The following is a 25,151-nucleotide window of genomic DNA, read 5'->3' as shown; positions in this document are numbered from 1 at the left end:
CCAACCCTGCCCGGGAACCCTTTGAGAAGGATGTGTTATTTCAAGCGTTCTTAAAAGTGTGTTAATCGACTATACAGTTGTTTCAGGAGTTAGTGAGCCTTCTAGAAGGACATTGTATCCATATTTAAGACAAGTCTCTGGAGCCTGCTTTAAAAAGGCCCCATGCCCCGAAAAGAAGAAAAAGGCTATTTCGATGTAGGACTACATCGCCCCCCTACCCTTTCCCTTGATTCTCCCCTACAAATTCTCCCCTCCCACTATTGTTAGCACTTCCTAGTTCTGTTTGTAGATGAAATATGCTAAGGCGCATTTATTGTGCTCGTCTACTATTTTGATTTCTCTTATTGTATGTCTCAGAGGACTCTGAGGCATATAAATTATCTGTTTTGTCTATTAACCACGTGTATCCAAACTAAAAAAAAGAAAAAGAAAAAGAAAACCTGTGATAATAAACCAACTAGATAACTAAAGCCACGGTTTTCGTGAGAACCAACCCTGCCCGAGAACCCTTTGAGAAGGACGTGTTATTTCAAGCGTTCTTAAAAGTGTGTTAATTGACTATACAGTTGTTTCAGGAGTTAGTGAGCCTTCTAGAAGGACATTGTATCCATATTTAAGACAAGTCTCTGGAGCCTGCTTTAAAAAGGCCCCATGCCCCGAAAAGAAGAAAAAGGCTATTTCGATGTAGGACTACATCGCCCCCCTACCTTTCCCTTGATTCTCCCCTACAAATTCTCCCCTCCCACTATTGTTAGCACTTCCTAGTTCTGTTTGTAGATGAAATATGCTAAGGCGCATTTATTTATCTACTATTTTGTTTTCTCTTATTGTATGTCTCAGAGGACTCTGAGGCATATAAATTATCTGTTTTGTCTATTAACCACGTGTATCCAAACTAAAAAAAAGAAAAAGAAAACCTGTGATAATAAACCAACTAGATAACTAAAGCCACGGTTTTCGTGAGAACCAACCCTGCCCGAGAACCCTTTGAGAAGGACGTGTTATTTCAAGCGTTCTTAAAAGTGTGTTAATTGACTATACAGTTGTTTCAGGAGTTAGTGAGCCTTCTAGAAGGACATTGTATCCATATTTAAGACAAGTCTCTGGAGCCTGCTTTAAAAAGGCCCCATGCCCCGAAAAGAAGAAAAAGGCTATTTCGATGTAGGACTACATCGCCCCCCTACCTTTCCCTTGATTCTCCCCTACAAATTCTCCCCTCCCACTATTGTTAGCACTTCCTAGTTCTGTTTGTAGATGAAATATGCTAAGGCGCATTTATTTATCTACTATTTTGTTTTCTCTTATTGTATGTCTCAGAGGACTCTGAGGCATATAAATTATCTGTTTTGTCTATTAACCACGTGTATCCAAACTAAAAAAAAGAAAAAGAAAACCTGTGATAATAAACCAACTAGATAACTAAAGCCACGGTTTTCGTGAGAACCAACCCTGCCCGAGAACCCTTTGAGAAGGACGTGTTATTTCAAGCGTTCTTAAAAGTGTGTTAATTGACTATACAGTTGTTTCAGGAGTTAGTGAGCCTTCTAGAAGGACATTGTATCCATATTTAAGACAAGTCTCTGAAGCCTGCTTTAAAAAGGCCCCATGCCCCGAAAAGAAGAAAAAGGCTATTTCGATGTAGGACTACATCGCCCCCCTACCCTTTCCCTTGATTCTCCCCTACAAATTCTCCCCTCCCACTATTGTTAGCACTTCCTAGTTCTGTTTGTAGATGAAATATGCTAAGGCGCATTTATTTATCTACTATTTTGTTTTCTCTTATTGTATGTCTCAGAGGACTCTGAGGCATATAAATTATCTGTTTTGTCTATTAACCACGTGTATCCGAACTAACAAAAAGAAAAAGAAAACCTGTGAAAATAAACCAACTAGATCACTAAAGCCACGGTTTTCGTGAGAACCAACCCTGCCCGAGAACCCTTTGAGAAGGACGTGTTATTTCAAGCGTTCTTAAAAGTGTGTTAATTGACTATACAGTTGTTTCAGGAGTTAGTGAGCCTTCTAGAAGGACATTGTATCCATATTTAAGACAAGTCCCTGGAGCCTGCTTTAAAAAGGCCCCATGCCCCGAAAAGAAGAAAAAGGCTATTTCGATGTAGGACTACATCGCCCCCCTACCCTTTCCCTTGATTCTCCCCTACAAATTCTCCCCTCCCACTATTGTTAGCACTTCCTAGTTCTGTTTGTAGATGAAATATGCTAAGGCGCATTTATTGTGCTCGTCTACTATTTTGTTTTCTCTTATTGTATGTCTCAGAGGACTCTGAGGCATATAAATTATCTGTTTTGTCTATTAACCACGTGTATCCGAACTAACAAAAAGAAAAAGAAAACCTGTGAAAATAAACCAACTAGATCACTAAAGCCACAGTTTTCGTGAGAACCAACCCTGCCCAAGAACCCTTTGAGAAGGACGTGTTATTTCAAGCGTTCTTAAAAGTGTGTTAATCGACTATACAGTTGTTTCAGGAGTTAGTGAGCCTTCTAGAAGGGCATTGTATCCATATTTAAGACAAGTCTCTGGAGCCTGCTTTAAAAAGGCCCCATGGCCCGAAAAGAAGAAAAAGGCTATTTCGATGTAGGACTACATCGCCCCCCTACCCTTTCCCTTGATTCTCCCCTACAAATTCTCCCCTCCCACTATTGTTAGCACTTCCTAGTTCTGTTTGTAGATGAAATATGCTAAGGCGCATTTATTGTGCTCTTCTACTATTTTGTTTTCTCTTATTGTATGTCTCAGAGGACTCTGAGGCATATAAATTATCTGTTTTGTCTATTAACCACGTGTATCCGAACTAAAAAAAAGAAAAAGAAAACCTGTGAAAATAAACCAACTAGATCACTAAAGCCACGGTTTTCGTGAGAACCAACCCTGCCCAAGAACCCTTTAAGAAGGACGTGTTATTTCAAGCGTTCTTAAAAGTGTGTTAATCGACTATACAGTTGTTTCAGGAGTTAGTGAGCCTTCTAGAAGGGCATTGTATCCATATTTAAGACAAGTCTCCGGAGCCTGCTTTAAAAAGGCCCCATGCCCCGAAAAGAAGAAAAAGGCTATTTCGATGTAGGACTACATCGCCCCCCTACCCTTTCCCTTGATTCTCCCCTACAAATTCTCCCCTCCCACTATTGTTAGCACTTCCTAGTTCTGTTTGTAGATGAAATATGCTAAGGCGCATTTATTGTGCTCGTCTACTATTTTGATTTCTCTTATTGTATGTCTCAGAGGACTCTGAGGCATATAAATTATCTGTTTTGTCTATTAACCACGTGTATCCAAACTAAAAAAAAGAAAAAGAAAAAGAAAACCTGTGATAATAAACCAACTAGATAACTAAAGCCACGGTTTTCGTGAGAACCAACCCTGCCCGAGAACCCTTTGAGAAGGACGTGTTATTTCAAGCGTTCTTAAAAGTGTGTTAATTGACTATACAGTTGTTTCAGGAGTTAGTGAGCCTTCTAGAAGGACATTGTATCCATATTTAAGACAAGTCTCTGGAGCCTGCTTTAAAAAGGCCCCATGCCCCGAAAAGAAGAAAAAGGCTATTTCGATGTAGGACTACATCGCCCCCCTACCTTTCCCTTGATTCTCCCCTACAAATTCTCCCCTCCCACTATTGTTAGCACTTCCTAGTTCTGTTTGTAGATGAAATATGCTAAGGCGCATTTATTTATCTACTATTTTGTTTTCTCTTATTGTATGTCTCAGAGGACTCTGAGGCATATAAATTATCTGTTTTGTCTATTAACCACGTGTATCCAAACTAAAAAAAAGAAAAAGAAAACCTGTGATAATAAACCAACTAGATAACTAAAGCCACGGTTTTCGTGAGAACCAACCCTGCCCGAGAACCCTTTGAGAAGGACGTGTTATTTCAAGCGTTCTTAAAAGTGTGTTAATTGACTATACAGTTGTTTCAGGAGTTAGTGAGCCTTCTAGAAGGACATTGTATCCATATTTAAGACAAGTCTCTGGAGCCTGCTTTAAAAAGGCCCCATGCCCCGAAAAGAAGAAAAAGGCTATTTCGATGTAGGACTACATCGCCCCCCTACCCTTTCCCTTGATTCTCCCCTACAAATTCTCCCCTCCCACTATTGTTAGCACTTCCTAGTTCTGTTTGTAGATGAAATATGCTAAGGCGCATTTATTTATCTACTATTTTGTTTTCTCTTATTGTATGTCTCAGAGGACTCTGAGGCATATAAATTATCTGTTTTGTCTATTAACCACGTGTATCCGAACTAACAAAAAGAAAAAGAAAACCTGTGAAAATAAACCAACTAGATCACTAAAGCCACGGTTTTCGTGAGAACCAACCCTGCCCGAGAACCCTTTGAGAAGGACGTGTTATTTCAAGTGTTCTTAAAAGTGTGTTAATTGACTATACAGTTGTTTCAGGAGTTAGTGAGCCTTCTAGAAGGACATTGTATCCATATTTAAGACAAGTCTCTGGAGCCTGCTTTAAAAAGGCCCCATGCCCCGAAAAGAAGAAAAAGGCTATTTCGATGTAGGACTACATCGCCCCCCTACCCTTTCCCTTGATTCTCCCCTACAAATTCTCCCCTCCCACTATTGTTAGCACTTCCTAGTTCTGTTTGTAGATGAAATATGCTAAGGCGCATTTATTGTGCTCGTCTACTATTTTGTTTTCTCTTATTGTATGTCTCAGAGGACTCTGAGGCATATAAATTATCTGTTTTGTCTATTAACCACGTGTATCCGAACTAAAAAAAAGAAAAAGAAAAAGAAAACCTGTGATAATAAACCAACTAGATAACTAAAGCCACGGTTTTCGTGAGAACCAACCCTGCCCGGGAACCCTTTGAGAAGGACGTGTTATTTCAAGCGTTCTTAAAAGTGTGTTAATCGACTATACAGTTGTTTCAGGAGTTAGTGAGCCTTCTAGAAGGACATTGTATCCATATTTAAGACAAGTCTCTGGAGCCTGCTTTAAAAAGGCCCCATGCCCCGAAAAGAAGAAAAAGGCTATTTCGATGTAGGACTACATCGCCCCCCTACCTTTCCCTTGATTCTCCCCTACAAATTCTCCCCTCCCACTATTGTTAGCACTTCCTAGTTCTGTTTGTAGATGAAATATGCTAAGGCGCATTTATTGTGCTCGTCTACTATTTTGTTTTCTCTTATTGTATGTCTCAGAGGACTCTGAGGCATATAAATTATCTGTTTTGTCTATTAACCACATGTATCCAAACTAAAAAAAAGAAAAAGAAAAAGAAAACCTGTGAAAATAAACCAACTAGATCACTAAAGCCACGGTTTTCGTGAGAACCAACCCTGCCCGAGAACCCTTTGAGAAGGACGTGTTATTTCAAGCGTTCTTAAAAGTGTGTTAATTGACTATACAGTTGTTTCAGGAGTTAGTGAGCCTTCTAGAAGGACATTGTATCCATATTTAAGACAAGTCCCTGGAGCCTGCTTTAAAAAGGCCCCATGCCCCGAAAAGAAGAAAAAGGCTATTTCGATGTAGGACTACATCGCCCCCCTACCCTTTCCCTTGATTCTCCCCTACAAATTCTCCCCTCCCACTATTGTTAGCACTTCCTAGTTCTGTTTGTAGATGAAATATGCTAAGGCGCATTTATTGTGCTCGTCTACTATTTTGTTTTCTCTTATTGTATGTCTCAGAGGACTCTGAGGCATATAAATTATCTGTTTTGTCTATTAACCACGTGTATCCGAACTAACAAAAAGAAAAAGAAAACCTGTGAAAATAAACCAACTAGATCACTAAAGCCACAGTTTTCGTGAGAACCAACCCTGCCCAAGAACCCTTTGAGAAGGACGTGTTATTTCAAGCGTTCTTAAAAGTGTGTTAATCGACTATACAGTTGTTTCAGGAGTTAGTGAGCCTTCTAGAAGGGCATTGTATCCATATTTAAGACAAGTCTCTGGAGCCTGCTTTAAAAAGGCCCCATGGCCCGAAAAGAAGAAAAAGGCTATTTCGATGTAGGACTACATCGCCCCCCTACCCTTTCCCTTGATTCTCCCCTACAAATTCTCCCCTCCCACTATTGTTAGCACTTCCTAGTTCTGTTTGTAGATGAAATATGCTAAGGCGCATTTATTGTGCTCTTCTACTATTTTGTTTTCTCTTATTGTATGTCTCAGAGGACTCTGAGGCATATAAATTATCTGTTTTGTCTATTAACCACGTGTATCCGAACTAACAAAAAGAAAAAGAAAACCTGTGAAAATAAACCAACTAGATCACTAAAGCCACGGTTTTCGTGAGAACCAACCCTGCCCAAGAACCCTTTAAGAAGGACGTGTTATTTCAAGCGTTCTTAAAAGTGTGTTAATCGACTATACAGTTGTTTCAGGAGTTAGTGAGCCTTCTAGAAGGGCATTGTATCCATATTTAAGACAAGTCTCCGGAGCCTGCTTTAAAAAGGCCCCATGCCCCGAAAAGAAGAAAAAGGCTATTTCGATGTAGGACTACATCGCCCCCCTACCCTTTCCCTTGATTCTCCCCTACAAATTCTCCCCTCCCACTATTGTTAGCACTTCCTAGTTCTGTTTGTAGATGAAATATGCTAAGGCGCATTTATTGTGCTCGTCTACTATTTTGATTTCTCTTATTGTATGTCTCAGAGGACTCTGAGGCATATAAATTATCTGTTTTGTCTATTAACCACGTGTATCCAAACTAAAAAAAAGAAAAAGAAAAAGAAAACCTGTGATAATAAACCAACTAGATAACTAAAGCCACGGTTTTCGTGAGAACCAACCCTGCCCGAGAACCCTTTGAGAAGGACGTGTTATTTCAAGCGTTCTTAAAAGTGTGTTAATTGACTATACAGTTGTTTCAGGAGTTAGTGAGCCTTCTAGAAGGACATTGTATCCATATTTAAGACAAGTCTCTGGAGCCTGCTTTAAAAAGGCCCCATGCCCCGAAAAGAAGAAAAAGGCTATTTCGATGTAGGACTACATCGCCCCCCTACCTTTCCCTTGATTCTCCCCTACAAATTCTCCCCTCCCACTATTGTTAGCACTTCCTAGTTCTGTTTGTAGATGAAATATGCTAAGGCGCATTTATTTATCTACTATTTTGTTTTCTCTTATTGTATGTCTCAGAGGACTCTGAGGCATATAAATTATCTGTTTTGTCTATTAACCACGTGTATCCAAACTAAAAAAAAGAAAAAGAAAACCTGTGATAATAAACCAACTAGATAACTAAAGCCACGGTTTTCGTGAGAACCAACCCTGCCCGAGAACCCTTTGAGAAGGACGTGTTATTTCAAGCGTTCTTAAAAGTGTGTTAATTGACTATACAGTTGTTTCAGGAGTTAGTGAGCCTTCTAGAAGGACATTCTATCCATATTTAAGACAAGTCTCTGGAGCCTGCTTTAAAAAGGCCCCATGCCCCGAAAAGAAGAAAAAGGCTATATCGATGTAGGACTACATCGCCCCCCTACCCTTTCCCTTGATTCTCCCCTACAAATTCTCCCCTCCCACTATTGTTAGCACTTCCTAGTTCTGTTTGTAGATGAAATATGCTAAGGCGCATTTATTTATCTACTATTTTGTTTTCTCTTATTGTATGTCTCAGAGGACTCTGAGGCATATAAATTATCTGTTTTGTCTATTAACCACGTGTATCCGAACTAACAAAAAGAAAAAGAAAACCTGTGAAAATAAACCAACTAGATCACTAAAGCCACGGTTTTCGTGAGAACCAACCCTGCCCGAGAACCCTTTGAGAAGGACGTGTTATTTCAAGTGTTCTTAAAAGTGTGTTAATTGACTATACAGTTGTTTCAGGAGTTAGTGAGCCTTCTAGAAGGACATTGTATCCATATTTAAGACAAGTCTCTGGAGCCTGCTTTAAAAAGGCCCCATGCCCCGAAAAGAAGAAAAAGGCTATTTCGATGTAGGACTACATCGCCCCCCTACCCTTTCCCTTGATTCTCCCCTACAAATTCTCCCCTCCCACTATTGTTAGCACTTCCTAGTTCTGTTTGTAGATGAAATATGCTAAGGCGCATTTATTGTGCTCGTCTACTATTTTGTTTTCTCTTATTGTATGTCTCAGAGGACTCTGAGGCATATAAATTATCTGTTTTGTCTATTAACCACGTGTATCCGAACTAAAAGAAAAAGAAAAAGAAAAAGAAAACCTGTGAAAATAAACCGGCTAGATCACGAAAGCCACGGTTTTCGTGAGAACCAACCCTGCCCAAGAACCCTTTGAGAAGGACGTGTTATTTCAAGCGTTCTTAAAAGTGTGTTAATCGACTATACAGTTGTTTCAGGAGTTAGTGAGCCTTCTAGAAGGACATTGTATCCATATTTAAGAGAAGTCCCTGGAGCCTGCTTTAAAAAGGCCCCATGCCCCGAAAAGAAGAAAAAGGCTATTTCGATGTAGGACTACATCGCCCCCCTACCCTTTCCCTTGATTCTCCCCTACAAATTCTCCCCTCCCACTATTGTTAGCACTTCCTAGTTCTGTTTGTAGATGAAATATGCTAAGGCGCATTTATTGTGCTCGTCTACTATTTTGTTTTCTCTTATTGTATGTCTCAGAGGACTCTGAGGCATATAAATTATCTGTTTTGTCTATTAACCACGTGTATCCGAACTAAAAAAAACAAAAAAAGAAAAAGAAAACCTGTGATAATAAACCAACTAGATAACTAAAGCCACGGTTTTCGTGAGAACCAACCCTGCCCGGGAACCCTTTGAGAAGGACGTGTTATTTCAAGCGTTCTTAAAAGTGTGTTAATCGACTATACAGTTGTTTCAGGAGTTAGTGAGCCTTCTAGAAGGACATTGTATCCATATTTAAGACAAGTCTCTGGAGCCTGCTTTAAAAAGGCCCCTTGCCCCGAAAAGAAGAAAAAGGCTATTTCGATGTAGGACTACATCGCCCCCCTACCCTTTCCCTTGATTCTCCCCTACAAATTCTCCCCTCCCACTATTGTTAGCACTTACTAGTTCTGTTTGTAGATGAAATATGCTAAGGCGCATTTATTGTGCTCTTCTACTATTTTGTTTTCTCTTATTGTATGTCTCAGAGGACTCTGAGGCATATAAATTATCTGTTTTGTCTATTAACCACGTGTATCCGAACTAACAAAAAGAAAAAGAAAACCTGTGAAAATAAACCAACTAGATCACTAAAGCCACGGTTTTCGTGAGAACCAACCCTGCCCAAGAACCCTTTGAGAAGGACGTGTTATTTCAAGCGTTCTTAAAAGTTTGTTAATCGACTATACAGTTGTTTCAGGAGTTAGTGAGCCTTCTAGAAGGACATTGTATCCATATTTAAGACAAGTCTCCGGAGCCTGCTTTAAAAAGGCCCCATGCCCCGAAAAGAAGAAAAAGGCTATTTCGATGTAGGACTACATCGCCCCCCTACCCTTTCCCTTGATTCTCCCCTACAAATTCTCCCCTCCCACTATTGTTAGCACTTCCTAGTTCTGTTTGTAGATGAAATATGCTAAGGCGCATTTATTGTGCTCGTCTACTATTTTGTTTTCTCTTATTGTATGTCTCAGAGGACTCTGAGGCATATAAATTATCTGTTTTGTCTATTAACCACGTGTATCCGAACTAAAAAAAAGAAAAAGAAAAAGAAAACCTGTGATAATAAACCAACTAGATAACTAAAGCCACGGTTTTCGTGAGAACCAACCCTGCCCGGGAACCCTTTGAGAAGGACGTGTTATTTCAAGCGTTCTTAAAAGTGTGTTAATCGACTATACAGTTGTTTCAGGAGTTAGTGAGCCTTCTAGAAGGACATTGTATCCATATTTAAGACAAGTCTCTGGAGCCTGCTTTAAAAAGGCCCCATGCCCCGAAAAGAAGAAAAAGGCTATTTCGATGTAGGACTACATCGCCCCCCCTACCTTTCCCTTGATTCTCCCCTACAAATTCTCCCCTCCCACTATTGTTAGCACTTCCTAGTTCTGTTTGTAGATGAAATATGCTAAGGCGCATTTATTTATCTACTATTTTGTTTTCTCTTATTGTATGTCTCAGAGGACTCTGAGGCATATAAATTATCTGTTTTGTCTATTAACCACGTGTATCCAAACTAAAAAAAAGAAAAAGAAAAAGAAAACCTGTGATAATAAACCAACTAGATAACTAAAGCCACGGTTTTCGTGAGAACCAACCCTGCCCGAGAACCCTTTGAGAAGGACGTGTTATTTCAAGCGTTCTTAAAAGTGTGTTAATTGACTATACAGTTGTTTCAGGAGTTAGTGAGCCTTCTAGAAGGACATTGTATCCATATTTAAGACAAGTCTCTGGAGCCTGCTTTAAAAAGGCCCCATGCCCCGAAAAGAAGAAAAAGGCTATTTCGATGTAGGACTACATCGCCCCCCTACCCTTTCCCTTGATTCTCCCCTACAAATTCTCCCCTCCCACTATTGTTAGCACTTCCTAGTTCTGTTTGTAGATGAAATATGCTAAGGCGCATTTATTGTGCTTGTCTACTATTTTGTTTTCTCTTATTGTATGTCTCAGAGGACTCTGAGGCATATAAATTATCTGTTTTGTCTATTAACCACGTGTATCCGAACTAAAAAAAAGAAAAAGAAAAAGAAAACCTGTGATAATAAACCAACTAGATAACTAAAGCCACGGTTTTCGTGAGAACCAACCCTGCCCGGGAACCCTTTGAGAAGGACGTGTTATTTCAAGCGTTCTTAAAAGTGTGTTAATCGACTATACAGTTGTTTCAGGAGTTAGTGAGCCTTCTAGAAGGACATTGTATCCATATTTAAGACAAGTCTATGGAGCCTGCTTTAAAAAGGCCCCATGCCCCGAAAAGAAGAAAAAGGCTATTTCGATGTAGGACTAAATCGCCCCCCTACCCTTTCCCTTGATTCTCCCCTACAAATTCTCCCCTCCCACTATTGTTAGCACTTCCTAGTTCTGTTTGTAGATGAAATATGCTAAGGCGCATTTATTGTGCTCTTCTACTATTTTGTTTTCTCTTATTGTATGTCTCAGAGGACTCTGAGGCATATAAATTATCTGTTTTGTCTATTAACCACGTGTATCCAAACTAAAAAAAAGAAAAAGAAAAAGAAAACCTGTGAAAATAAACCAACTAGATCACTAAAGCAACGGTTTTCGTGAGAACCAACCCTGCCCGAGAACCCTTTGAGAAGGACGTGTTATTTCAAGTGTTCTTAAAAGTGTGTTAATTGACTATACAGTTGTTTCAGGAGTTAGTGAGCCTTCTAGAAGGACATTGTATCCATATTTAAGACAAGTCTCTGGAGCCTGCTTTAAAAAGGCCCCATGCCCCAAAAAGAAGAAAAAGGCTATTTCGATGTAGGACTACATCGCCCCCCTACCCTTTCCCTTGATTCTCCCCTACAAATTCTCCCCTCCCACTATTGTTAGCACTTCCTAGTTCTGTTTGTAGATGAAATATGCTAAGGCGCATTTATTGTGCTCGTCTACTATTTTGTTTTCTCTTATTGTATGTCTCAGAGGACTCTGAGGCATATAAATTATCTGTTTTGTCTATTAACCACGTGTATCCAAACTAAAAAAAAGAAAAAGAAAACCTGTGAAAATAAACCAACTAGATCACTAAAGCAACGGTTTTCGTGAGAACCAACCCTGCCCGAGAACCCTTTGAGAAGGACGTGTTATTTCAAGCGTTCTTAAAAGTGTGTTAATCGACTATACAGTTGTTTCAGGAGTTAGTGAGCCTTCTAGAAGGACATTGTATCCATATTTAAGACAAGTCTCTGGAGCCTGCTTTAAAAAGGCCCCATGCCCCAAAAAGAAGAAAAAGGCTATTTCGATGTAGGACTACATCGCCCCCCTACCCTTTCCCTTGATTCTCCCCTACAAATTCTCCCCTCCCACTATTGTTAGCACTTCCTAGTTCTGTTTGTAGATGAAATATGCTAAGGCGCATTTATTGTGCTCGTCTACTATTTTGTTTTCTCTTATTGTACGTCTCAGAGGACTCTGAGGCACCATTATTTAAATATAATAATAAATTGTTTTGTCTATTAACCACGTGTATCCATTTTTTTCCTCTTAAGGAAGGCTTATGGTGCGTGTATTTAGATTTCCGTCACCAGAAAGGAGCAGGTGCTAATTGTACCCTGTATTACAAGGAATTCCAGCCAGAGTCCTTCCCCTCTGTTTGCAGAGAATGCATACAACCTCCCTGGGTCATATTATATATTTGCTTCAGCCCACAAAAGCTCTTATCCTTCAAATCTGGGTTATCAGTTTGCTTCTTCCTCCAGACAGACTTTTATTACAGCCCAGAGTAAGGATCTGCCCATAGGTCCCACCTGAGATTCTCTGACATTAGGAGCCTCCCACCTTCCAACAAATTTGACAAGGAATGATCCACTGAAGCAGACTCTAAACACTATAACACTTTGCCCAATGAAACAGGACCTCATGAATCTTAGGAGACCAGCAATAGGCAGAACAGCTGGATTTCCCCCCTTGTCAGCCAAGTCATATGAAACTCATCTTAAATCAAAAGGATCAGACCCCTGAGAGTACAGCAAAGAAAGAGCAGCAAGTAGTTTGTAAAAGGGGTTAAGGGGCCCGGTGTTCATCGCAACCAAATAACTGGAGCTCCCTACACCCCGCATTGAGTCTGCCATGAAAATGCTAGAGGGCGTCACCCCAAGGGTCAGATATAACCCTTTACCTTTTTTTTACATATTGTTTCAACACACACAGCTAAGATGGCTCTTGGAAAGATTACAGGCTTATGTCTGCAAAATGTATGTATATTTTGAGGGATTCAAAACAAGTTGGAGTTATATGTAGAGATGTTATTAGAGTCCAGAAGTACTTTTAAGAGGAAACAAAGTTCTGGGTCATCAAGAGAATCTTTTGCCTTGCAGGGGGATATTGACCACCTAATGAGGACACTGACAACCATAATTTTGGCATAAAATATTTGGCCACAGCCTTTATTCAACATTGAGCGTGGCAAGCATGGGAAGAGAATCATGCCATCTTGTGGTTACCCTACCACAAGGAAGCCCACCACAGCCTGCCCCTCAACGGGTTGCCTTGGCTATCCAGCCCCAAAACCCGGACATAATGGCAGGCTGAAACAGGGGGGGAGGCACCATGGAGTGACCCCTCTGGGCACCAGCCTCTGTTGGGTTCTCCTGCCCCCCGGAAATGCTAGCCTTCAATCCGGCTCTGCATCCACACAGCCCTTTAAAGGGCCCCCCAAATCTAGGGGAGGACAGCGCGCAAGCTTGGCCTCCCCAAAATTGATCCTTCCCATGCTCCACTTCCGCAGGCTGTGACAATTAATCAATAATATAACCCAACATCTAACAAAAAGTCAAACAATTCATAAACAGGGAGGGAGGGTGGGTTTTGCGTCTTTGGGCGCCCTGAAGGGGGGAAAGAGGCCAAAGAATATCAGGCCATCCGTTTAACTGACGCCCAGTTCAGCCACACCCCCTGTTGCCATGCCAACACACCTACTGCTCAGGGAATGCCAGGGCTGGGCAATCTCTCCCACCAGCCAGGTCCCTGTCGGCGTTCCTCCCCCGCAGCAGCAATGGCCCCCTTAGATAAGTCTTGGGGGCTTTTTAGCAAGCAGGGAGGGGGAATCTAAAACAAAACAAGTTCCTCTGCACAGAATCCGGCCTGATAATAAAACTCTGAAAGAGGAGAACCATTCAGAACGGAGTTTCCCACCATTTCCTTAAAAGCATCCAAACTTGGAAGACAACCCATCCCCGGAAAGGTGTGTGTGTTCATCAAGTGGCACAGCCAAAAATAAAGCTACCTCCAGAGCAGGCTGCAAAGCCAAAGAGAGAACTGCTTCAATGTTTATTGTTTGGAAAAAGTTATCCCCACAGACATCAGATCTCATCGGTCAGTTAGCTTATTCCCAGGTTTATTCCCAGTGATGGGCTTTTATTGTACAGTTCCTTAGGACTGTGGCAAAGGACCAAATCAGTTAACAGTATTCTGAGGGTATTTTGTAAGGAAAGGCTGAATACAGGATAGAGACTGATGCCTTATTTAATCACTAGCAGGATCATTTTCAAGGTGACTTTTTCCTGGTCTCTAAATAGTTGGGGCGAAGACAGGAACTTAAGACTCCTGGATCCAATTTCTCTGGTTTCTAAAGTGTCAAAATCTTATTTTAATCCAAATCACGGACATCCATTTAGTAAAAGAGGCAGCAGTGGCTTGTTCTAGTAGGACATTTCTCTTGGTGTCCACACTTATCCATTTCCAACGGCCAACTGTTGGCTTTGCAGAATTATCAGGCTCCACTGCCTCTGGATGGAAGCCACTGTTTTTACAAGTAACCCCAAAGGTCACGCTCCTTCCCACTCTGCCGATCTCCCCACACCGGGCCAGGCCTATCGTTGGAAGGCAAGGGGGAGCCTTTGCTCAGAAGTTAAGCAGAACAGCCCAAACAGAACAAAAGAACCTAGAAAGTGAAACGACAGAATACAAAACTCAACCACCCCGAAGAAAAAGAACTGAGCACCGTCTATTTTAAAACTGTGGGATGAAGTATCGAGCTAGACAGAAGGTTTGGCTCCCCACGTTTTCTCCCTTGGTGTTTTGGACGGCCACCTCCAACCAAAGGGACCCCCTTATTCTGCTAGCAAGAAAAAGTGGCACCGTGCCAGTTTGGCATGCTCTTCCATTTTGCCCAGAACCCAAAGGGGGAAATGCTACAAAGGGGAGAAGGCCTCTAAGGCTCTGACTGAGGAGCTTTTCGCACGCCTTCAAAATCGCACAATGGTTGCCAATTGAAAACGCTACTGATTTGCCGTTATGCACAACGTCGTTGACAATCTGCCACACACCTGAAACCGATCTGCAAAAAGCGCTTCCTTGTAGCGCTTTCAGGGAAATCCCCAAAAGTGGATTCACCCTCCGGAAAGCGATACACTCCTGCAACCAATCTGCAACACTAGCGAAAAAGACCTGTGCGTTAACATTGTTGCGGTTTCTACAAAGTCCCTCCCCCTGGCTCTCTCCTCTGATCTTCCGGCGAAGCGATCGCCATTTTTTTTTCTCCGAGCGTGCGGGGATAAACGCACCAGCGAGCCTCCTTCTGTTTAGAGGCTTCCCCGGCTTCAGTCCCTCCCCAGAGTCACTAAAGCACAAACAATAGAAAAGCCCGTTTGCTGATGTATTTTCCCTTAATTTTTTACAAATTCATTCAGCCGAAAATCGGGCCCGTGAGAGGGGGGGGGATTTTTTTTTTTCACTCGGAGGGAGCGTGGCAACGATGCAATGACAGCTCAAACACACCAGGCAGCTGGATGGGTCTCTCCGTTGCAACGAATCAACACAGATTCGTTGCAATGGGTCTGTTTTTTTTTTTTTTTAACTTTCTTAAAGGGAAAGGGGCTGTTTGGGAGCATGCTAACGGCTGCCCATTGGATTTTCAGCGGAAAATCGGGCCCGTGAGAGGGGGGGGGATTTTTTTTTTCACTCGGAGGGAGCGTGGCAACGATGCAATAACAGCTCAAACACACCAGGCAGCTGGATGGGTCTCTCCGTTGCAACGAATCAACACAGATTCGTTGCAATGGGTCTGTTTTTTTAAAAAAAAAACTTTCTTAAAGGGAAAGGGGCTGTTTGGGAGCATGCTAACGGCTGCCCATTGGCTGCTTGACAGCCAGGGGCGGGAAGAGCTTGGCAATAGCGCTTCCTTTCTAGCGATTTTTGCCGAGACCGGAAGCCTGTGGGAAACGCTACAAAACGCAACTGGATTCCACTACAAAGGCAGGTATGCATAACGACGAATTCCACTATTTTAAATGGCGATTTTTCATTCAGCAACCAATTTGCTACAAAGATCCCGGTGCGGAAAGCCCCTGAGACTCTGCCTTTAAGCATACCGACCTGTATGAGGACTGACCTCCGTAATCCTAAGGATTGGAAACACAGTGATCTTTAAAAAGAAGAAAAAGGGAGGGGGAGAAAGGGCAAGAAATGTCAGGAACGTAAAAGATGGTTACAAATCCTCCTTATTATCTGATGCAGTGTCCCAGGTTTTAAAAATAGGAAAATAAAAACCGAGGCTTTGGAGAGCTCTGCTGCCTTCTCCTTCCGGCCAGACAGGGTGAGGGGGCATGGCCTTCAGAATATATCTTGCAACCAGGGAGGGGGGAAACCCAGACTCCGGAGGGCTTTTCCGCATTCCCGACCGTGGAATAAAGTCTTTCGCCCCCTTCAGAGGATGACGCACTTCCTTTTGGAAGATTTCTTCTTGCGCCCATTGTTGATCTTCTCTTTGTGTTTTCGGATTTCTCGCACCAGGGTGTAGAAAGCATCCTCCACTCCCTTCAAGGTACGCCGGAAGACGGGGCAAAGAGGGGAGAGAAAATACAAACAGACGAGATAAATTAGTTGCCCTGTTTAAACATCAGGTGGCCTTTTAAAAATGCGGAGGGTCCCTTCCAGATCAGTGGGTTTTCCCCCTTGGGTGGGTGGGGGGGGGAGCCAAGTTTTCATTGACCCAAGAACCCTTCACATATTCATTTCAATAAAATACACAAAATAAGTGTCGATCCTGCTGCCAGGATGCAGAGCAGGAGAACAGATTTTACAACTACAAACGAACCATCAATTCCTTTTGGCAACTCCAGCCCAAACAAAATGTATAGGAATTGTCCAGGCTATTTCAAATCATTAATGGGTGATAATGGTCTAGCTAATTAAGACTTAAAAGCACGATTAGCGGAGAGCCCACAGGATAATTAATACGGAGCAGTGAAAACATTAAGAAAATACGTAGGATCACAATCACTGAGGAAGTTTGGGAAAACGGGATATTATTTACCTAGGAACCCGTTTGGGTTGTGATTTATGATTTTGGATGACTGACAAAGCTTTGAATGATTATAAAATGAAGAAATGAAAAGATCCATTCATGATCTGAAGTAAACAGATTTCACAGTCTGCCTCCGTAGCCTCGCCCTCCACCAGACTAACCGCAAAGCCCAGAAAGTCAAGCACGTCTTCCCAGTCTGCACGGTACCGATACCTGTCTGGTTTTGGCAGAGGTCTCTACAAAGGGGATCCCGTAGCTTCTGGCCAGTTCCTGAGCCTGTTTTGTGTCCACTGTCCGAGAGGGGAGATCGCACTTGTTACCAACCAGCACCATGGGGACGTCATCGGAGTCCTTTACACGGTTGATCTGTTCTCTAATGGCACAAGAGAGACGGGGTGACAATCCAAGCATGATGAACTCACCAGTCAGCCTAGACCTGGGGTAGTCAAACTGCGGCCCTCCAGATGTCCATGGACTACAATTCCCAGGAGCCCCTGCCAGCGAATGTTGGCAGGGGCTCCTGGGAATTGTAGTCCATGGACATCTGGAGGGCCACAGTTTGACTACCCCTGGCCTAGACCAACAGCTCCCCAATTCCACCCCAGTTCCCACACTCATAAGCAACGGATCTTTGAACTGCATCCCTATTGCGGTATACCGGAACTTAATAGTTTGTGCTGCAGACTCCCCTCATAAATCTGGGGGCAGACCGAGGTCCAAATTAACAGGATGGGTCATTATGGATCTTCTCCTGCCAACTTAAAACAGCCGCCACTACCAAAACCATATTATTAGGTTGCTGGACAATGAAGTGGAAGAGTGACACCCACTTTCCTTCTCTGTTTTTCCATTCAGGATTACGCTAAAGAGAAAAGTTGCAGGCGGGTGGTTCAGCACACAGCCACACCCTGTTTCTCCACTCAAAACTTGCAGCCTCATGAGGAAAACGAGGGTGGGCTAGGGAGGGGGAGAAGATACGTGGCAACTATGCGCCACCTCTCTCTTGTCTCAAAACAGATAGGAAGGAGCTGCTTGACAAGGACAATAAAGGGAGGCCAGAGCAGTTTCTCAGCATAACGTTTGCATGCCCAATGCAAATCTGTGTAATAGCACAACTGGAGCATAGTCCTGGCCGAAGTGCTTCTCCGTTGGATGGAGAGACCACACGTCACGGATTTCCACGCATTTGATCAACCGTGTTTCTAACCCTGCCTCCTCCACTGTACAATACAGCAGCTCCAAGGTGACGGTCGGGCGAAGCTCTGGGGGCCTCTGACCTGTAGTGGTGAACATCTTCAAAAGACTTTGTGTTGTTGATGGCAAAGACACAAAGGAAGCCTTCCCCCGTCCTCATATACTGGTCACGCATGGCACTGTATTCCTCTTGTCTGGCTGTGTCCAGAATATCCAAGAGCAGAAAATTTCTAATCCAGCCAATCAAGACATAGGAGCGTGTTTGAAAAATACCAGAAAGTTCCTAATCTAAGCATGCTGACTACGTATCCCCTCTGAGTATTCCAACACAGGTGGCATGTGGAGATCACCGGCAAGTGCTCTTTAGACAGCCAAGATCAGTTCCTCTGGAGAAAATGACTGCTTTGGAGGGTGAACTCTATAGGGCCTTATATCCTGCTCTCCCCTCCCCAAAGCTCACCTGCCCCAGATCTCCAGGTATTTCCCAACCCAGAGATGGCAGCCTCAGACGTAGGCAACTGAGATTTTGGGTCTGGAACGGATAGGCTTCAGGAAAAATAGCTATTTTGCACCACATGTTAGTTTTGTCTTGTTTGATTTCATCTTCTCAAAAGGGAAAGCTCAATATGGTATTTATCAACTTTGATTCAGCGTTTGATTCAGTTTCCTGAACAGAAGAAGTCCCAACGGTACCTCTGACCCTCGTATTCCTAATTAACAACTTGTTAAGCATTCCTCGTTGAAATGCAATATAATTTCCAAGATTTCTACATCGGTTAGTCAGCAAGTAGGCGTACGACAGGGCTGTGTTCTGGCTTCCTTCTATGTTCCTTCCTCTTAAGTTGGCTTCCACTGACCTGCATGCCCCTAAGTTGGCCACTAACCCGTTTCCCGTGCTTTTATACGCTGAACGCGCTCTCTCGCTTTCACTTCCTGCAGCCGGCATGAGTCAAACTTTAAAAACATTTGCTGAGTGCCAGTAAGTCTGAATGCTTTCCCGTCCTTGCCGTATTATCTTACACTGGAGCAGTCTGTGGCGTCGGAGTGGAGAACCGAACGGAAAAGAAGGGAATAGGTGCCTTTTCCTTTTCCTTTCTGACTGATAACAACCTAAATCAAGAGCAAGTTCCTGTATAAGATTTACACTCAGGCCGTGCAGGAAGCATTCTGCCAGCAGTCACTGGAGAGAGAGAGAGAGAGAGACCAAACCAATCAGGTGACACAATGATCCTGGCCAATCTCAAACTTAGGTAGGTGAGCCCACCAGCATCTGCAGGTGCTCCATTCCTGCTCCCAGCCCCTTTGCCTGGCAAAGCATGCAACTCTAAACCCCTATCTCCGTTTCCTCACGTAAGGCTTGCGGCAAGAGAGTGGATCTGCTGGAATTCTAGCTATTCCCCAGGACTGGAAAAGCTGACCTGATAGTCCAGTGGCCTTTAATGTGTTTGCTTCCTCCCCGACAGGTGTGCGAGAATGACAATGATTGTCAAAAGGATCAATTCTGTTTCCGGTCGCTGCTTGCATCCCGGTGTCAGCAGTGCAAGGCTAAGGATATGGTGAGTACACCGGGGTAAAAACAGAGGGGCTTTTTGCACGCCTTCAAAATAGCACAATGGTTGCCAATTGAAAACGCTACTGATTTGCCATTTTGCACAACGTCGTCGACAATCTGCCACACACCTGAAACCAATCTGCAAAAAGCGCTTCCTTGTAGCGCTTTCAGGGAAATCCCAAAAAGTGGATTCACCCTCGGGAAAGCGATACGCTCCTGCAACCAATCTGCAACACTAGCGAAAAAGACCTGTGCGTTAACATTGTTGCGGTTTCTACAAAGTCCCTCCCCCTGGCTCTCTCCTTTGATCTTCCGGCGAAGCGATCGCCATTTTTTTTTTCTCTGAGCGAGCGGGGATAAACGCACCAGCGAGCCTCTTTCTGTTTAGAGGCTTCCCTGGCTTCAGTCCCTCCCCTTTAGTCACTAAGCACAAACCACAGAAAAGCACGTTTGCTGAAATAAAGTCCCTTTATTTTTTACACATTAATTCAGCCGAAAATCGGGCCCGTGAGAGGGGGGGGGGGGGTTTCACTCGGAGGAAGCGTGGCAACGATCAAACGGTCAAACGACAGCTCAAACACACCAGGCAGCTGGATGGGTCTCTCCGTTGCAACGAATCTACCCAGATTCGTTGCTATGGGTCTGTTTTTTTTTTTTTTTTTTTTAAACCTTTCTTAAAGGGAAAGGGGCTGTTTGGGAGCATGCTAACGGCTGCCCATTGGCTGCTTGACGGCCAGGGGCGGGACGAGCTTGGCAATAGCACTTCCTTTCTAGCGATTTCTGCCGAGACCGGAAGCCTCTGGGAAACGCTACAAAACGCAACTGGATTCCACTACAAAGGCAGGTATGCATAACGACGAATTCCACTACTTTAAATGGCGATTTTTCATTCAGTGACCAATTTGCAACAAAGATCCCAGTGCGTAAAGCCCCAGAGATTCAGAAAACCTTTATTGGCATAGAATTCGATGTGCATAGACAACAAAAAGTAAAAATTCCGATCAGAGGCATATGAAAAACAATGAAAGTATCTTATAACAGAGTACATCGGGGTATGCTTGACAGAGCATTGTTTGCATGCGGCTTCGATGCTGCATCCATTGTGGGAACATGGTCTTTCCCCTGAAGGGACGTGCTGAACATGGGCGGTCCTGTGACTCCCACTTGCCAGCAGGCCACGCCATCCACTGTGTAACGCACGCATGTCGGAATGGCCTCTGGTTTTTCTGACGCAGCAAATTTTTCATCTCCATGGAATGTTCTCCTCCTGATTCCGTGCGTACATCTTGAAATTGAAGTATGCAAACGGTAAAGTCAGAACCAGCATAGACTTGGACATGACAATGCAGGGACTTTAAATGTAGACTCAACATTTAATGGCATAAGTGACTTTAAAAGTATCGCATGAAGGAACAGAAGCTATGGCTCCCCCCTGGTGATATTGCCTCCTGGAGGGTTAGGTGTCCGCAAAATGTAATATTATAATAATCTGAAATCTAATATCCGAAAAATGTTCAGATTATATTAACCCTCGTTGTGCAAACTTATAAAGTGAAAAACATAGACACAGCCCACATGATACAGAGTAGAGAAAGCAGCCAGTGAGATTTTAAAAATTCTGCACGAATAACAAAAATAGATGTCCACTTATCAAATGTAAGTCTCCTTCTCCACAGCTGCAAAAAAGCTCTAGTGTGTGCCAGTAGCTTCTGAGCACGTACGAAAGCTTAAATGTACAGAAGCTACTGACACATACCATATCACTCTGGGGTTTCTCAAAGCCTGAAGAATGTTTCAGGGGTTTCTCAATGGTAAAATAAAAGTTGAGAAAGGCTGGAATAGACTATTGGGGTGTTTCAAGGAATGGGGTACAAGCTCCCTGCACCTCGCTTGTTCTGTCTCCTAGACTTGCCTAAAGGATGGCGAATGCTGCTTGGGTTACCTGTGCGTCTGGGGCAAGTGCGCAGAAGGTGTGAGCCAAGGAGAGAGTGGGGCGAGATGCGACCCAAACAGAGACGAATGTGCTTCAGGATTGTGCTGTGCCACCAGCAGCTGTGAGATGCCTTTACATGCTTCCCCTTTTGCTCTCCCCGGAACTCATGGCAGATTAGTGATGCAATAAAAGGGGGCGCTTTGGACAGTCTGATTACCCCAGATGTTTCTTGCTGGGGGGCATGGCTAGGCATTACATTTCGTGGATACAGCCTCTGCAAAAAGGCAATAACCTTTGTGGCAACTGAGTTTTACTGGCTTCCCCTTGGCCCCCATGGACCCTCATCCGGTCCTTTCGGTTTTGATTACTAGATCTTAATCCTCTTTGGGGGACGTAAGGACATATGTCTGCAGCAGGAGTCTTCAGGCTTTTCGTTTTTTAGCACTGTTTGGGTATGACTACAAAATGGCTGCCGCAGGAGGGACCGCCAACTCCAAAATGGCTGTCACAAGAGGCGGAGCCAACCACAAAAGGTTAGGAAGTGAGGTCCAACATAAGTGTAACAGCAACTCTTCAACATTTCGGGGCAGAAAGTCTGTTTGGGAGGATGCCTTTAAAAGAAACATTGTTTGAAAATATTTTTATGCATACAACAATTTACCATCAGATGCAGCAAAGAGCCTTATGTTTTGGTGGCAGCAGATGCTGAAACAATGGCTAAAAAGTCAACACAGGGAATCCAGCCTCCAGTGAGTAATCAGAAGTCCTGGCAGGCATCAGAAAGGGTTCCAGCGGACTCCATATTGAGGACCTCTGATCTGGACAATGCTACCTCCTAAGAATAGCTTTGAGAAATTCTTGCCTACATTTCCTTGAATTTCGCTGAGAATTAAGCCAACATTTCTTGACTATCCAGAGAACTTCTCCTGCAGAAACGCCATTCATTTCAAGTAGGGCTAACAGAGGGGACGTTCGGCACTTCTTTTGATCGCTGCATTTTGCACATGTCAGGTTTCCCAATTTCTGCCCTATCTCCTTGCAGCTTTATCATTTCCAGTCTGCGCTCCATATCCGAAAGAAGAAGAAGCATATCAGACACCTAGCACAACCTTCTTTGGGCTGATGGGCTGGGGTAACCAGGCGGCATTTGCCAAATCCGGGCAGTATTGTCCATGTGCCCAGGGCTTGCAGTGCAGAAGTAAAAGGTCAGAGGATTAATTCTGTCAAAAGAATCCCCTTCCTTGTTGTGTCACTTAGTTCTAAAATGAACAGAAGGCTCTTTTAAAGTGGCTCCTGCTGTTTCAATTAGCTGATTCTCGTTTACTCCTAGTTGTGGCTGGATTGGGCAGATGGGATTTAATTCCCGATTTCTTTGCTAGAGCGATGCATACCATTTTTAGAATGTTTTTTTTTCTAGCGTTGCAATTGTATGTGATCGAAAATAAAAATAATAATGAGAAATTGCTTTGCAGCTGCAAAGTGAAGATCAGCCTGGCAAACCTCCTGCCATGTCAACAGAAAGCAGCTGAAAATGCTGATCACGTTGGCCATTCAGTCGCGTCCAATTTGTGGCGAGCCTATGGCTCAACTGTGGTCATGGTTTTTGATCTTGCACTCTTCTTTGAGTTCTATAATACTCTGTCCGGTGTCCATTTTGATTGCATCTAACCACCGTGATGTCAATCTGGTTTCCTTTTTCCACTGACCAATCCTAGCATAATTGCCTTCTCCGTTGAGCTGACATAGTGATAGTTTCATGCTTTTCGCCTACCAGTGATATATTAGGATTTATGCGCTATAGTATTTCCTTGTTTGTAACTTTTGCTGTGCACAAAATCAGTGGAAGCCTTCTCCAACACCAGAAATCAAACAAATGGACTCTCCTCTTGTCTGTTTTCAATGTCCAATTTTCACAGCTATAAGTGGCTATTGGAAATACGATAGATCAAACTAATCTACATTCGGTAATCAGGTTTATGTCCTTGTTTTTTCACGTTTGGTTCATGTTCGTCATGGCTGAACAACCCAGAGCAATTCAACATTTTATTTCCATGATGAAAATAGCCCTGGGATTGCAAGCATTTTGCTGTTCTGAGAAGGCATGCAGGCACTACGATCTCTAACCAACCACAAATTGGGTCTGAGAAAAGAAGGGCAAACAACACAGAGGACACAGGAATGCAACAGATCTGCACCGGGATGAAATGTTACTACATTTGTATGTCTCCCACTAATCCCACTTCTGCCACCGTGTTCCCTTCCCTCCTAGATATGCCGTTTCTACATGTGAAAAGCCAGAGAACAGCATGGAGATCAACAGCCTCGGTGAACAGCTGCCTGTTTTACAGCCTATCCTGTTGAACCGGAACAAGGAGGAGGCTTACTATGGTGACTCGAGGCCAGAGGGCCAACTGGCCATAGTCAGCCTGCCCAGAGGCCTTTATTCTATGGAAGATGCTGAGTTGAGTGAAGACTACGAAGAGAAGAGACTGTCTCCATGGGAGGAAAGGGACGATCCCAACCGGTCGGATTTCCAGGAACTCGAGCAGCTGGCTGACCAAATGGGACAGTACTTTGGACCCGGCTTTTACTAACTTCGAGGGTTTTTTGCCTGAGACTTTCACAGCTTGCTCCTCCTCCTTGCCATCCTCATCTTTCTCCTTTCCCTCTTTGGCCTTGCCCCTCCTATCCCACTGACGTCTACATTGTGCATGACAAACGTTTGTTTTTGTTAATAAAAGCATTAATGTGACAATGCTGTTCTATTTACGCTTTGACCGTCATTCTTAGGCTTTCCGGCGAAGGAAAAAAATCGGATCCCGTTTCATTAATAAACAAACAAAACCCAAACCCTCTAAGGCAGTGGTCCCCAACCTGCGGGCCATGGCGCCGGGCTGCGGCTCCCTCTCCCGGCCCCCCCCCCCCGCAGTAAAAAACTTCCCAGGCCGCAAGCTTGCGGCCCGGGAAGCTTCTTACTGCGGGAGGGCAGGGAGAGGGAATCAGGGCTGGGCTGCGCCCGTGAATTGCGCATGCGCAATTTGCAGGCGCGGCCCGATGCGCGGGTGCGGCCCGTGGGCGCAGCCCGATGCCCTGCCGGTCCCCAGCCTCAGAAAGGTTGGGGACCACTGCTCTAAGGAACCTTGAAGATGGGAAGACCTGTGGGCAGGAAACAGAATGGCAAGGCTGCAGAAAGAAATAAAAGGGGCAATTATGAGTGGTCAGAACATTAATATGGGTCTTCGGTCTTCTGTCTCTCACATTTGGCCCATCTAATATGATTGATCTGCAGCATAAGATTGTTTATGTTTATGTTCCATGTGAATCGCCCTAAGGGGAGGGTGGTATAAAAATATAATAAATAATAGGCCTGACAACTAAAGGTAGAGTATATTGGTCAGAAAGTTTTCCATAGAAAAATATAGCATCAGAAAAATGTGATTTAGAGAATAGAAAACAAATTCCACAATACATCATGGGGGTTGACGGGAAAGGTTTTTATATGCCACTTTTTTCTACCAGGTGTCTTAAGGCAGCTTGCAGTCGCCGTCCCTTTCCTCTCCCCACAACAGACACCCTGTGAGGGAGGTGAGGTTGAGAGAGCCCTGATATTACTGCTCGGTCAGAACATCTTTATCAGGGCTGTGATGAGCCCAAGGTC

General features: G+C 43.6%; 2 protein-coding genes across 5 annotated transcripts in view; one reads left to right on the top strand and one right to left on the bottom strand.

The window, feature by feature from the left end:
* Positions 1 to 24,248, top strand: part of LOC143824571 (dickkopf-related protein 3-like) — a 35,804-nt gene extending 11,556 nt beyond the window's left edge. The window contains exons 1-5 of one of the 4 annotated variants that reach the window (XM_077311980.1): positions 13,508 to 13,751; positions 19,472 to 19,564; positions 21,467 to 21,614; positions 22,536 to 22,698; positions 23,763 to 24,248. In XM_077311980.1, coding sequence (XP_077168095.1) covers positions 19,562 to 19,564; positions 21,467 to 21,614; positions 22,536 to 22,698; positions 23,763 to 24,087 — 639 coding nt within the window. In that variant the 5' untranslated portion in view covers positions 13,508 to 13,751; positions 19,472 to 19,561 and the 3' untranslated portion in view covers positions 24,088 to 24,248. Of the gene's footprint in view, positions 1 to 13,507; positions 13,752 to 18,221; positions 19,084 to 19,471; positions 19,565 to 21,466; positions 21,615 to 22,535; positions 22,699 to 23,762 lie in introns of those variants that run through there. The other 3 variants (XM_077311983.1, XM_077311981.1, XM_077311979.1) reach the window with 3 other exon arrangements.
* LOC143824799 (GTPase KRas-like) lies at positions 15,864 to 18,954 on the bottom strand. Its single transcript, XM_077312504.1, has 4 exons — positions 18,893 to 18,954; positions 18,092 to 18,238; positions 17,028 to 17,187; positions 15,864 to 16,324 (listed from the first exon to the last, which is right to left on the bottom strand). The coding sequence occupies exons 1-4, from the start codon at positions 18,952 to 18,954 to the stop codon at positions 16,214 to 16,216; spliced, it is 480 nt and encodes a 159-aa protein (XP_077168619.1). The 3' UTR covers positions 15,864 to 16,213.
* Positions 24,249 to 25,151: the final 903 nt, after the last annotated feature.

The sequence above is a fragment of the Paroedura picta genome, chromosome 15 (genome assembly GCF_049243985.1).
Source record: "Paroedura picta isolate Pp20150507F chromosome 15, Ppicta_v3.0, whole genome shotgun sequence".
In the NCBI taxonomy this organism is placed as follows: domain Eukaryota; kingdom Metazoa; phylum Chordata; class Lepidosauria; order Squamata; family Gekkonidae; genus Paroedura; species Paroedura picta.
This window is presented reverse-complemented; position numbering and strand designations above follow the sequence as displayed.